The sequence below is a fragment of the Pygocentrus nattereri genome, chromosome 27, assembly GCF_015220715.1.
Source record: "Pygocentrus nattereri isolate fPygNat1 chromosome 27, fPygNat1.pri, whole genome shotgun sequence".
In the NCBI taxonomy this organism is placed as follows: domain Eukaryota; kingdom Metazoa; phylum Chordata; class Actinopteri; order Characiformes; family Serrasalmidae; genus Pygocentrus; species Pygocentrus nattereri.
The window spans coordinates 28,230,796-28,245,836 of record NC_051237.1 but is presented as its reverse complement, the minus strand read 5'-3'; the positions used below and the strand labels follow the sequence as shown (position 1 = coordinate 28,245,836).

Below are 15,041 nucleotides of genomic sequence, written 5' to 3'. Positions count from 1 at the left end.
CTAGTGCTCAATCAAATCCTCACAGATCCAGTGTAAAGCCTTCCCAGCAGAGTAGAGGCTGTTACTGGAGCAAAGTCCCCTTTAACACCCTTCATTCCCGAAGAAACGCCTGATGAGCACGTGTTTAGAAACTTTTGGACATATAGTGTACCACTAACTTAGAATTCATGAAGTTTAATATACGGGGTGATTCATAATTCATAATCCGATTTCAAAGTGCCATATTTTTACAGCCGTGAGGCGCCGAGGAACCAATCACAATCCAATTGAAAGAGGGGGCTCCTTCAGTCTGAGAGGAGCCGAGAACCCTGAGCAGAGCGTTCTGCGTTCTCCACGTCAATCAGAGTGGATCCGTCAGAACTGAGCAGCGGGATTTTCATCAGCAGTGAAGCTCCAGCAGCTCAGAGCGTTCGGCGCTGGTTCCACAGCACTGGATGATCTCCGAAATCCCACTGAAAGAGCCGTGAGAGCAGCGACGCCCGACACGCTCAGTCCAGTCTGGGATGAGTCTGACTGTGGTGTTGATGTCGTCCGTCCAGCTGGAGGAGGTTCAGACTGAGACCTTGTAGAACTACATAATAAACTTTATGCTCATTTACACCGTTTACAGCTCACTGCACTGATCTGTGATGATGAAATAAAAGTGAAATCAATCATTTAGAAATCGGACGAATCTATTTGAATCACCCCGTACAATAAAACATGTCCACTGTTCCATGAAATACGCATCGCGACTCCTGTTTCGTTTATTCTGTGCAGCTTTCTTCCTCCAGGTTTATCAAGGGTGAGGATAATTCTGGACCCGACACATTAAATTGAAGATTTTCTAATTTTTTGCATCTCACCCAAGTCACTGACTCTGCTACATATTCATTTTCTACAGACACTACAGACAATAAGAATTGCTTTGGTTTTAAAAAATAAACTTTTTTATCAGGTTTGGCATAGAGAGTTTAAGAACAACAGAACAAAACAAAACGAGATAAAGGAAGTGGTGTTTGGAATGAGCCTGGGTGAGTTATCAGGGAGACTTAAGTTCCTTTCTGCTCTTTGTGAGGAGAACAAACATGGATGCTACATCTTCTGTGTGGAACACGTTTCTCAGGATTCGTCTCCAATGCCCCGTGTTGCACTGTGTGTTCTGACTGAGTGCTGACTGATAAACGAAGCTGCGCCTCTTCGCCGCGGAGCTTCTGCATGTTTTTGCTGGTTAATATCAAATATCTCCATTTCTCTGTATGTATGTGTGGGTTTCTGTTTGCAGCAGCCAGAATGATCCGTGTTCCAGCTGGATGAATGTACAGTACCGCTCCAAAGTTTGGAATCAGTGTTTTTAGTGATATAAAACCAATTTAGGGGCTGATAAATCTTTTAAATTCCATAGCTAGAATGAAGAAATGAGGAAATGAATGAAGAAATGAGCTGTGGAAGGTTCTAAACTGACAGTGAAAGCTAGAGAACTTCAAGAATGTTCTAAAAAATGAATATCCAGAATGACGTTCTAATAGAATTCATATCCAGAATGACGTTCTAATAGAATTCATATCCAGAATGACGTTCTAATAGAATTCATATCCAGAATGATGCTCTAATGAAATTAATATCCAGAATGACGTTCTAATAGAATTCATATCCAGAATGACGTTCTAATAAAATTAATATCCAAAATGACGTTCTAATGAAATTCATATCCAGAATGATGTTCTAATGAAATTAATATCCAGAATGACGTTCTAATAGAATTCATATCCAGAATGATGTTCTAATAAAATTCATATCCAGAATGACGTTCTAATAAAATTCATATCCAGAATGACGTTCTAATAAAATTAATATCCAAAATGAAGTTCTAATGAAATTCATAACCACAATGAAGTTCTAATAGAATTCATATCCAGAATGACGTTCTAATAAAATTCATATCCAGAATGACGTTCTAATAGAATTCATATCCAGAATGACGCTCTAATGAAATTCATATCCAGAATGATATTTTATAATTATTATTAACATCCACAATGTCTCATATTTCAAAAGTGGCGATTAATTTCCGAGGCAATTCCAGCTTCTTAGTGATTCCAGGCTTTTGAACAGTAGTGTATATCTGAAGGTGTGTGTGCTTTGAGGAAGGGCGAGAGAGTATCTGAGAGAATAGAACGAGAGAAAGAGACAGAGAGAGAAAGTGGACATGGACAGACGGAGAGAAGACTTGGAGGATGGCCTGGCCGTGGCCGAGGTCATCTCTAGGTGCAGGACGGGCTGGTGGCGCTCTCCAGAGAGGACTGTGAGAGGCGTCTGGTCAGCGGGCCGATGCTGGGGTCAGCCAGAGAGGAGGTGGGGAAGAGCTTGTACCAGCCGCTGACCATGGAGGTCAGGTCCAGCTCGTCCAGGAGGATCTGGGCCATTCCCATGAAGCACTTGGTGTCCATGCGGCCGTAATCACCCCACACGATCACCTAACAGACATTGGGTGAGATTAGTGATGCTGTTCTAGATATCTGGGTTCTAAAGGGACCGTATTCTACATTTTGCTTGCTTTTTTTCCCTAAACTTCGTTTATAAATGTCAGCCATAGTCAGAGATGGGTAGAGTAGCTTAAATCAACGACTCAAGTAAAAGTTCTGATGTTCAAGTTCAAGAAATGACACAACTAAACGCACCTTCCCAAAAAACTGAGTAAAGCATTGAGCAGCTCGTAGAACCACAGCGGATCCTTTTAGCAAATCCAGCATGCATCAGCAAAGGGAAAGAAGTGGGTCAGACTCCATTCCTCTCTTCTCAGGATTCTTTTGGTCTAAAATATTATGCTAAAGCTCCAAAGTCAGAGGTGTGGCCAGTCACAAAGCAGTACAGATGCTGTCACCAACAAAACATCATGACATTAAACTCAAAACAGGATTAGGAGCTAAATATGAATAAAAAGTCGGTTCCTTTACTCACTAATACACCTGAGTAGAAATAAAAGTAGTATCTTACAAATCTACCCAGTCAACTCAAGTAAAAAGCGCTAAATAAACTCGGACAACAGGTTTTGTCACAAAGCAGCTTCACAGAAAAAAATCTGGGTCCAAGCCCCCATGGGAGTCGCCAATGGCGACAGTGGCAAGGGAAAGTCCCTGAGAGCAGGAGGGAGAAACACTGTGTTACGGGACGTCAGGAAGGCTGACGCAAGTGCAGAGAGCAAAACGCTACGAACTAATGAGGTGACGGAGTGATTCTACATGTAGGGGTTGAGGTGACAGAGCCAGGCTTGAGCCTAACCGATGTACTGAACGGAGGTCCAAGGAGCTTCCGCTGCACCACCGGGAAGCACGGGCAAAAACGGGAAAACATCACATCAACGAATGGGGGGAAAAACGTCGGGAAAGGGCAGACAAAGGGGACGCTGAAAACAGCGTGCTCAGACAATGGCTGAGATAGAAAGGTAAAATACACTCCCTCTGGAGAGGACGGTCACCTTTCTGTTTCACCTCTTTGTTCCGTGTGGAACAAACACTTATTGTCTGGCTTGGAGCCGTTTATTAAGCCGTCTTCTGTCTTTTAATTAGATTTGGGACAATTTATTCCATTGAGATGAACCAAGAGGCAAAGGGGAACCCATCCTCCTCCGGTCGACACCACACAGGAAACAATAACACAAGCAATATGAACAGAGAATAAGGCTTGACCGCTAAGTTACAGATACAGATGGACCATGTTCCTGAATGAGTGTAACTAGTTACTACCCAGCTCTGACCATAATTAGTCTTAAAAAGGATTTTCCCACCTCTCTTTATCCCGTAGATATTACATATTAAAGCCGCGTTCACGGCCAGTTTATTCATTTCTTACTGTATTTATTTAACTGCTGTATTAAAGCAGTAGAGCACTCGAGGAGGGAGTTATCACCAATAACATCACGGCTGGGATGATCTACGGACACCGGATCACAGCCGGGATGGTATTCCACCATAACACACTCCCTTCCATAACCATAACACACTCGTCTTTTATTGCTTATATATATTTATCGTTGTTGTCGGAATGTCGGAAACAAAACCTCGTGTCTCTGAAATGGTGACTTTACGGAAGAAAAAACCTACTTCACTTTTAATGGAAGTCAATGGAACCAGAATTTTTTCCAAGTTATTTTGGGCCGTTTGTTTTGGACCATTCATCATGAAATTTGCACACAATGGATTTTCAAATTATGTCCAAAACTAAAAAAACAACAAAAACGGAGATACAAGGTTTTGTCCCAACAGCAACGATATATATATATACACACACATTTATATCTCGCTGTTGTCAGAAGAAAAGCTCGTATCTCCAAAATGGTAACTTTACAGGTTACAGAAGGAAAAAACTACTTTAATTCTAATGGAAGTCAATGAAACCAGAATTCCAAGTCATTTTGGGTCATTTCTTTTAGTCCCTTCATCATGAACAATTTAAAGGATAACAGGTACTTTCTTTTAATTATGTCAAAAATTGAAAAATGTCAAACATGGAGATACGAGGTTTTGATCCGACAACAGCGACATGCACGTTGCATAGAAAAAAATATTGCACACTGTTCACAGTGATAATGTAAACTTGACACTGCTGAGTAGTGATAAAGAGCTTAAGGGAAGAGGACACTGTAAATGCTGCACAGAAAAAATAGCTGCACTCTTTATATATACCTCAATGAGATTTATATAAATATATACATACACTGCTCAAAATAAAGGGAGCACTCAAATAACACATCCTAGATCTGAATGAATGAAATATTCTCATTGAAGACTTTGTTCTGTACAAAGTGGCCCTCCAAAGAAATGCCCCCCCACACCATTACTGACCCACTGCCAAACCGGTCATGCTGAAGGATGTTGCAGGCAGCAGATCGCTCTCCACGGCGTCTCCAGACTCTGTCACGTCCGTCACACAGACAGTTGTCAGACAGTCCAGGAGTTGGCGGATGCTTTAGTCCAGGTCTGGGAGGAGATCCCTCGGGAGATCATCCACCACCTCATCAGGAGCTGCCCAGGCGTTGTAGGGAGGTCATACAGGCGCGTGGAGGCCGGACACAACACTGAGCCTCATTTTGACTTGTTTTAAGGACATCACATCAAAGTTGGATCAGCCTGTCGTGTGTTTTTCCACTTTAATTCTGTGTGTGACTCCAAATCCAGGAGTCCACTGGTTAATAAGTTTGATTTCCATTGATGATTTTTGTGATTTTGTTGTCGGTACATTCAACTTTGTACAGAACAAAGTATTCAATGAGAATATTTCATTCATTCAGATCTAGGATGTGTTATTGGAGTGTTCCCTTTATTTTTTGAGCAGTGTATATAAACATATATATATATATACACAACCCCAATTCCAATGAAATTGGGACGGTGTGTAAAACATGGGTTCTTTGGAAAGCTGCACTGTTCTGTTTGCTTCCCGACAGCCTGGAACAGCACAATGTTTAACTGTTGTCCCACATCTCAGCTACAGACTATCTGCAGGAACAACACCCTGCATCACTTCAATGGGAGTGGGCGGGGCCAAACTGCATTCATCTGTAAATGCGTTCAGGTGGATATATAATGGGCTGTTTTTGCAGCTTAGTTTCCATAAATGGCCTGTATGGAGTGATGTGAAGGTATGCCGAGTGATTAGACTTCATATTTGTACCTGCAGCACTTTTCCCTGGGGGCTCTCGTCAAACAGCAGGTTTTGCTGGTAGGTCGGGTCCAGAGTTTTCTTCACCACTTTGGTCTTCTTCTTGGACAGACACGCTCCATTCTCCAGAACATACACCTTCACATACGTTGCTGCCAGTGAAAAACAAATAGGTTGTACAATATGCCAATATTAAATAAAAAAATGCAGAGCCCTATGTATATACGCCCACTGTCCACTTTATCAGAAACCTCTACCATGTAGCTCCAGCTTCCTCTTTTCCTTATTCTAGGCCAGGGGTATTTAATTAAAATGCAATAAAGTCCAGTTCGGTCAGATTTCAACAATATTTATTATCGGTTTCCTCTTTTTAGATCACGTCATGTGGAATAACTTCCCTCTGACTCACTTTCTTCTCTGACTGCTGTTTCTCTCCTCGTCCCTCCCCTGTGTGACATCACTCACTCGAGTCTCAGAGCTCATTGCAATGCACAGATCTGATTGGCTGAGCAGCGTCACGTGTGATATATACAGCGCATGCGATTGGTCTGTGAGCTGGGCTGCTAAAGCTACTGTAAAGGCTAGAAAAGTTATGCTGTTTAAATTTGGACCTCTTAGTCAAAATTAAATGATTCTCTATAGTTTGTCTTATAGTTTGTTATAGGTCCAGGTCCGCATAGGACAGCGGCTGGGTCCGTGCTCGGATCCGCGTTCCACCTACTAGTGACCTCTGCTCTAGGTAGACATCCTCTACTTCTTCATCAACGCCCAATTCCCACAAATACAGTGGGCCACTCTCAATGCTGCAGACACTGAAGTGTGTGAAAACTCAGCAGGGCCCCGGTGCCTGATATACTCGTACCGGCGGTGGGAAAGAGAATCGACAGAGAGCTGGAGAAGACAAATTTAATTTAAACAGTTGGCTAAATGGCATTAAATCTCTTTTCCAGATAAAACAGCAGATTAAAATGGGGCATTAATAAGCCATTAGGCTAAATTAGAGTAAATGCCCCACGGTCTCTGCTAGAGGTTTCCCTGCAGAGGAAAATTCTCAATGTTTTTCAGTTTGAATGAGTAATTCTTCTATAATGATGAGAAATTTTCATTTTTAATGTAAAGCATGTGGATGTGGCTTTAGTTTAGGAAATCGTTCGCTCATGCAGGTTCAGCAGTCTAGACATTTCTCCACAAGGGGGTGCTATTAGCATGCAAGTTACTTTTTTGTGCATCACTTAAAGGAAGAAACAGTCACAAACTCACACCAGCAGGAGTTCACACATGTTTACAAATGCATTACCAAAAGATGCTTACTCAGAGTTACTCAACATTATATTATATTCTAATGTGAGATTTTCATTAAAGACAAAACTTTGACCTTGTTTGTTCAGTTACTCAGTCATATTAGGAGTAATTCATGTCACATAACCATGATATAATCAAAAGGTTGGGGAAGAATAATATTAACCAATAAAATAATGTTTCAGATACCCTTCCCATCTTCACATATCATCAAGGTAGGTGTTTCTAATAAAGTGGCCAGTGAATGGGAGTACAACGAAGGTGTTTCTAATAAAGTGGCCAGTCAGTAGTAGTACAAAGTAGGTGTTTCTAATAAAGTGGCCATTGAGTGAAAGTACAAAGTAGGTGTTTCTAATAAAGTGGCCAGTGAGTGGAAGTACAAAGTAGGTGTTTCTAATAAAGTGGCCAGTGAGTGGAAGCACAAGGTAGGTGTTTCTAATAAAGTGGCCAGTGAGTGGAAGTATAAGGTAGATGTTTCTAATAAAGTGGCCAGTGAGCGGAAGTACAAAGTAGGTGTTTCTAATAAAGTGGCCATTGAGTGAAAGTACAAAGTAGGTGTTTCTAATAAAGTGGCCATTGAGTGAAAGTACAAAGTAGGTGTTTCTAATAAAGTGGCCATTGAGTGAAAGTACAAAGTAGGTGTTTCTAATAAAGTGGCCATTGAGTGAAAGTACAAAGTAGGTGTTTCTAATAAAGTGGCCATTGAGTGAAAGTACAAAGTAGGTGTTTCTAATAAAGTGGCCAGTGAGTGAAAGTACAAAGTAGGTGTTTCTAATAAAGTGGCCAGTGAGTGGAAGTACAAGGCACAAAGTTTATTGTCCTTTGTCATACCTTACCTGGAATGTTTTTGGAGCCTGGTTTAGGGGTTAAGCCCCTAGCCTGGGTGATCTCCACCTCGATCTGACCACCCCTGTCCACTACTCCAATGTGGACATCTCCTACAAAGGTAGAAAAATAGGTAGAAATATCTTCATACATACTGACTTATAGCCTGGCAGTTCCAGGGATGACCAGCAGGTGGAAGCAAAGAATAGCAAACATGTAGTTCAGCACTACAGGACAAGCAACTGATGTTTCTTTAATGTTGTGCCAAAATATCTGCTGCAGTGTTATGAATGCAGGACACTGGAAATTAAAGGTGTAGATCAAAGGACTGAAACAACATGCCCTTAATCATTAAAGGGGTGAACTGAGAAAAAAGCTGGCAGCTTTCGCCTTTTGAAAAAGAGTTCAAACGAGTTCATCTGCTGTGGGTAAGTCGATTTTACATGAGCTGAGGGTGCACGAAGCTCGCAGGCATCCAGACAGAAACAAACGCCAAGGTGATCCACATCATGATATGATCTACTGTAATATTACATATTTATCTGCAGTGCATCAAGCAGGAACACCTATAGACGTACCCATAGGAGGTGTGGCTAATGTCTGGCGCCCCACTATCTGTGCAGGACCGAGTCCGTCCAGGAAATCACTGAACTGGGTCTCAGGGCCCAGACGAGTGGTGGGGAAGATGAACCTGTTGGTCATGAAATAAAAGGGAAACCTGTTAGTTTTCCAGAAAGTTCTCAGTAAAGCAGCTCAACAGAATTACGTATCCAGCCGTGTACATATACATTTCAAAAAGGCGAAAAATGGGAATTGGTGAATTGTATTTTTGTGATCGGAAGAATCCAGAGACTCACTTGGCCACTATCCAGTACGACTATGACTGAAGATGGTCAAGGGATATTACTTAGTAGTGATGCATTAAAATGCACAACGGATAAAACGAAATTCAGGGCACACTCAGCCAAAAACAAAAAAAATATTATTAAAAACATTTTAATATTTAATTTGACATTTTAATTATGCTTTTGAATTAACACAACAAAGCTGTTGAAGCTTCAAAGGTGACAAGTGTCCTGCTGGGAAAGAGAACTGAGAAAACTACAGGATTCATTTCATTTTTAGCAGTTTGTTAAAAGTAATATTAGATATAAAAATATTAGTATAAAAGTATAAAATGTAATATTTCATGGTTTCCAAAAAGCCGTCTAAAGCTGAATTCTGTACTACGGCTACAGTGGTTAGTCAACGAAGCTGAAACAAATGTCCTCACATCATTTACTTCAAATAACAGTAAGTTTATAATGATCTATAATCTTCATATGATACATGTGGTCGTTCCGATATGGGTTCTATTGTTTCATTGCAACATAAAAGAAGAAGTCGTTAATCATCATTAGTTCAACAGAAGTCATGATTTTAAATCATCTTCATGCTTTCCTTCATTAATATTCACAACACCACCCAGCATGCATTGCACACATACATTATTTAAACATTGGGAATCCCTGTGGTGTCACCAAAGCTGGTCTATGAGGAGCCTGGTCACTTCCTATCAGCGCTGGAGTAAAAGTACTAAAGTATTTCCCTTCAAATGTACTTAAGTATAAAGTAAAAGTACTAAAAGAGGAATTCTGGCTCTGATGTCCTGTTATCATTTTTATAACCAGACTGGCTTCATGAACTCATTTCAGGTGAAAGTCCTCCAGCGTCTCTCTTGGTAAACCAGTCTTTTAATAGAAGGTCATTAATTAGTGACGCTGACGTCTATTAAAATGATCAGAAGCACAAAACACTGAAGGTAAACAGTTTCCATCAGGGAGAACCGAGTGGCTCTGAAATCTGAAATCTGAAATACTAAAGTACAGAAACTAATTACATTTACTCAGTTACTCAGATACTGTCCAGCACTGCTTCCTATTTCCCCCGTTATATAAAACACATGACTATAAAACATCTGTCCTCTGTGAATGGGGGTGAATGGAGCTAACACCAAGAAGTTAAAATAGTTTCTAATCACTCGTCCAGAACTTTCCTTCAGTTTTAGAAAGTAATAGGATGTGTTTCACTGAAAAAGCAAAGAAAACTCACCTGTATGTTTCCTTTTTCCACAGCAAATGGGTTTTAGGACACTAGTATTACTGCGAATGAGAGCTGACTGGTTGGCGCACACTGATATCAGAGATACGCATGCGGGGCTGTTTAAGCTTCTATAACTCGAGTTTAAAAGCTCTTAAAAATATAGCAGCCGTGTTGAAATGTTTCTGCTGTGTTCAGGAAATGATTGTGTTCTTTTACACTAAAATTTTTAAGCATTTATAAACTGTGCACACATCTTCTAAGCCGCTTATCTGTCTGGGGCACGGGGGGAGCTGGAGCCTATCCCAGCAGTCATTGAGTGAAAGGCAGCATACACCTGGACAGGTCACCAGGCCACCTCAAGGTTATGGACTATGATTTTGCTCAAATGCTCCATCTTAACCCACTCATTTTGGACTCGCTCAGGAGCGCCCTCTAGCGCCTGAGAAACCCAGAAGACATTACAGAGCGGAATTCTCATCTCCAGCAAGCAAGAAAGCAAAGTTTATTTAAGTTTTTACAACAGGTGTCGTCACAAAGCAGCTTCACAGAACAACCCGGGTCTGAGCCCCCATGAGCGTCCCCAGTGGCAAGGAGAAACTCCCTGAGAGCGGGAGGAAGAAACCTTGAGAGGAACCAAGACTCAGAAGGGGAACCCGTGCTCCTCTGGTCGACACCGGACAGCAAACAGGGTTAGTATAAAGTATTAGAATACAAAACAGGGAAAACAGGTGGAGCAACGGTTAATTAGATTAGTTTTTGCAGCAGCATCATTGGGAGGGTCACCTGAACCTGACCCCTTGCTCGGCCACTAGGCTAACATGAGTGAAACTCTTACCTCGGTCATCAAACTAAATTAAAGAGTTAGTTCTACCTGCATTTAGCAAAAAAATGGACAGAGTTTATTATTTGAAGACGTCTGTAACAAGACATTCTGCTTCTTTGCAGCCACATCAGCTTTCTGCTTTCCTTCTGCATAAGGGGAGAGGACCTGCCCCTGGTGGAGGAGTGTAAGTATCTCGGGGTCTTGTTCACGAGTGGTGGGAAGAGGGATGGTGATCGGCCGCAGGCTGGGACAGGCGGCAGCAGTAATGCGGTCACTGTACCGGACTGTAGTGGCAAAGAGGAGCTGAGCCATAAGGTGAAGCTCTCTGTTTACCGGTCGGTCTACATCCCGACCCTCACCTGTGGTCATGAGCTGTGGGGAATGACCGAAAGAACGAGATCGCAAATATAAGCGGTGGAAATGAGGCTCTTCACAGGGTGGCAGCTACACTGTATTTGACAGGGTGAGGAGCTCGGAAATCCAGGAGGAGCTGGGAGTAGAGCGGCTACTCCTCCACATTGAGAGGAGCCAGCTGAGGTGGTTCGGGCATCTGATCCGGATGCCCCCTGGATGCCTCCCGGTGGGGGTGTACCAGGCACGGCCCACCGGGACAAGACCCCTTGTCCTAGGACCCGATGGAGGGATTACATCTCCAAGTTGGCCTGAGAGCAGCTTGGGGTTCCTGGGAATGGCGGAGAGGTGCACGCAGGGCGTCGTTAGGTAAAAATAGAACCCAAAGTTTTACAGTATTTCACCATCATCAGCGAGACATTAAAACTTACAGGACACATGAGTTCGCTGGTCATTTTGTGCAGCAGATAAAACGGTGATATCTGTAGAGTAGAGATACGGACGTCTGGTTCCTAGTACTACAATACTAAACCATTTTGAGCAGAATCCCTTGTGGAAATGGACTCGATCATATGACATCAAAGGTGACACAACACCCCTATCAGCGCTCCAGGTCTCCGGAATATTGATGAGCATCGCCTGTGTGACGCACTTGGAATAGTATATAGCCCGGGCTATGGCTTAGAGACGTGAAGTACGGATTCACTCTGTGTTGATTTCCTCAGCGGTTTTCCGTGATATCTTCCGTCGATGACCTGCTGCTGTTCGCCTTCGGTTTACGCTCCTGCTCTTTGGATGTGTTTACTGCTTTCTCTGATTTTGGATTTGAACTCGGCCTGTTTTTGTGACTACGACTGGGAACTGTTTATATCAGTAAAAGCTCTTTTGATAACAATCATCTGCAAGCGTCTGACTGCTGGAATCCTTAATTTCACACCGAACTACCCTGAATGATTTTGTTTACATCTAAACCAATAAACGATTGATTCAATTTGCAAAATCGATGGAGTCGCCCTTCACTGGTTGATAGGTTCATCGATTATAGGAATAATCATAAGCTGCAGATCCAATTTTCACTCACGTTCCATCTGAGCTGTTACTGTTGGTGCTGCCGTCCGTCGACTCCTTGCTGCCCTGCCGCGTCACGCGGTTTCTCATCTCCACGGCGATGCCCGTCTCCGTGCTCCTCCTGATGGTGCTGCGGAGCTTCTTCGTTGCGCCATCTACAGGAAGGTGTGGACAACAAAACAATACAATGAAATGCAGCAAGAAAGACCAGCTTCTACAGACGGCAGGTATCACAGACGAGCCATACGGGGTCGTCTGTGAGCCGAGAGGTCGAACCGCCTCACAGGCCTCAACTAGATGTAACACCAACATCCCACAGCATGGGGGCTTCATCTAAACTAACATACGTACAAGTTCTGCTTAATGAACTCCTCGGCCAAACTCTCCCTCTGAAGCTTCAGGAGGTGGATTATTCCACTGGACTAGTTCAAAGTCAGAGTTCAAAACACATTTCAGACTTTTAACAGACTTTGATGTGAGGCTAAAATCCTGTTACTTTGACCCTTTATGACCCCACTAACAACACAATCAACAAACACCACCGAGACGTCTCCAAATGTTTCAGGTGTGACAATTTTAGCTTATTTTGAACAGAAATTAAAAAGCACAGCCAGTGCATGACTACAGATTTGATCGGCTGTACAGACAGAAAATCGTCATGTTTTTCATTAACACACAAAACTGTTTACTTAATTGCAAATAAAATGTGTTTCGGTATACTTCCACTCACTGGCCACTTTATTAGAAACACCTACCTTATACTTCCACTCACTGGCCACTTTATTAGAAACACTTATACTTCCACTCACTGGCCACTTTATTAGAAACACTTATACTTCCACTCACTGGCCACTTTATTAGAAACACTTATACTTCCACTCACTGGCCACTTTATTAGAAACACTTATACTTCCACTCACTGGCCACTTTATTAGAAACACCTACCTTATACTTCCACTCACTGGCCACTTTATTAGAAACACTTATACTTCCACTCACTGGCCACTTTATTAGAAACACTTATACTTCCACTCACTGGCCACTTTATTAGAAACACTTATACTTCCACTCACTGGCCACTTTATTAGAAACACTTATACTTCCACTCACTGGCCACTTTATTAGAAACACTTATACTTCCACTCACTGGCCACTTTATTAGAAACACTTATGCTTCCACTCACTGGCCACTTTATTAGAAACACTTATGCTTCCACTCACTGGCCACTTTATTAGAAACACTTATACTTCCACTCACTGGCCACTTTATTAGAAACACTTACACTTCCACTCACTGGCCACTTTATTAGAAACACTTATACTTCCACTCACTGGCCACTTTATTAGAAACACTTATGCTTCCACTCACTGGCCACTTTATTAGAAACACTTATACTTCCACTCACTGGCCACTTTATTAGAAACACTTATACTTCCACTCACTGGCCACTTTATTAGAAACACTTATACTTCCACTCACTGGCCACTTTATTAGAAACACCTACCTTGTGCTTCCACTCACTGGCCACTTTATTAGAAACACCTACCTTGTGCTTCCACTCACTGGCCACTTTATTAGAAACACCCACCTTATACTTCCACTCACTGGCCACTTTATTAGAAACACCTACCTTATACTTCCACTCACTGGCCACTTTATTAGAAACACCTACCTTATGCTTCCACTCACTGGCCACTTTATTAGAAACACTTATACTTCCACTCACTGGCCACTTTATTAGAAACACTTATACTTCCACTCACTGGCCACTTTATTAGAAACACTTATACTTCCACTCACTGGCCACTTTATTAGAAACACCTACCTTGTGCTTCCACTCACTGGCCACTTTATTAGAAACACCTACCTTGTACTTCCACTCACTGGCCACTTTATTAGAAACACCTACCTTGTGCTTCCACTCACTGGCCACTTTATTAGAAACACCTACCTTATATTTCCACTCACTGGCCACTTTATTAGAAACACTTATAGTTCCACTCACTGGCCACTTTATTAGAAACACTTATACTTCCACTCACTGGCCACTTTATTAGAAACACCTACCTTATACTTCCACTCACTGGCCACTTTATTAGAACTCCACTCACACTGGCCACTTTATTAGAAACACCTACCTTATGCTTCCACTCACTGGCCACTTTATTAGAAACACCTACCTTGTGCTTCCACTCACTGGCCACTTTATTAGAAACACCTACCTTGTGCTTCCACTCACTGGCCACTTTATTGGAAACACCTACCTTATACTTCCACTCACTGGCCACTTTATTAGAAACACCTACCTTGTGCTTCCACTCACTGGCCACTTTATTAGAAACCTGCGCTGCAAACATACATTGCTTCATATGAAATCTTATAATTTCACTCCCACCATTCAGAAACATCAGCTGCCTTTGAACAGATTATTAAAAATAGGTCAAAATTATTTGTTTAATATCCTGTTAGATCATCTTACATTAAAAGTAAAAAGGGGGATTACGCCAATTTTTCTAAGTTTCTTTATCATTCAGTGTTTGTGATGTAAACAGAGTTATTCAGAGTGGTTTGGTGTGAAATGGTTCAGATTTCTTTACAGTGGTGGTGATGGGAACCAGGGATCGCCATGACAACAACACAATACATTTTAGGCCAAAGTCTTTTCAAAACTACTGTAAAACAACGTCTTAGACGACAGGCAGTGTGTTCATAATCATTTCAAGTACAAGCTTTCTGTGGGGGAGGCTTTGGTTTGGTTTCTATCACCACCACTCTGACTCCGTTTCTCTAGAATGGAGCATTTCACACCAAACCACTTAAATCTTGATAGAAAATTTTAAAAAACAGTGGACTTCCCCTCTAAAAAGCGTATGTTAACCCAATGGGATTTCATTAAGTAATTTGGTCCATTCGTCATGACAATCAAAGTGAGTTTTTAACCTGAAACGGTTT

At 41.9% G+C, this 15,041-nt stretch overlaps 1 protein-coding gene across 2 annotated transcripts in view; it reads right to left on the bottom strand.

Moving 5' to 3' along the window:
* Positions 1 to 509: 509 nt before the first annotated feature.
* The window catches only part of rims3 (regulating synaptic membrane exocytosis 3), an 89,201-nt gene continuing 74,669 nt past the window's right edge, over positions 510 to 15,041 (bottom strand). For both annotated transcript variants that reach the window (XM_017687242.2, XM_017687241.2), the window contains 5 exons: positions 12,102 to 12,243; positions 8,343 to 8,455; positions 7,776 to 7,877; positions 5,653 to 5,792; positions 510 to 2,456 (listed from right to left, as the gene is read on the bottom strand). In XM_017687242.2, coding sequence (XP_017542731.1) covers positions 2,244 to 2,456; positions 5,653 to 5,792; positions 7,776 to 7,877; positions 8,343 to 8,455; positions 12,102 to 12,243 — 710 coding nt within the window. In that variant the 3' untranslated portion in view covers positions 510 to 2,243. The remainder of the gene's footprint in view (positions 2,457 to 5,652; positions 5,793 to 7,775; positions 7,878 to 8,342; positions 8,456 to 12,101; positions 12,244 to 15,041) is intronic.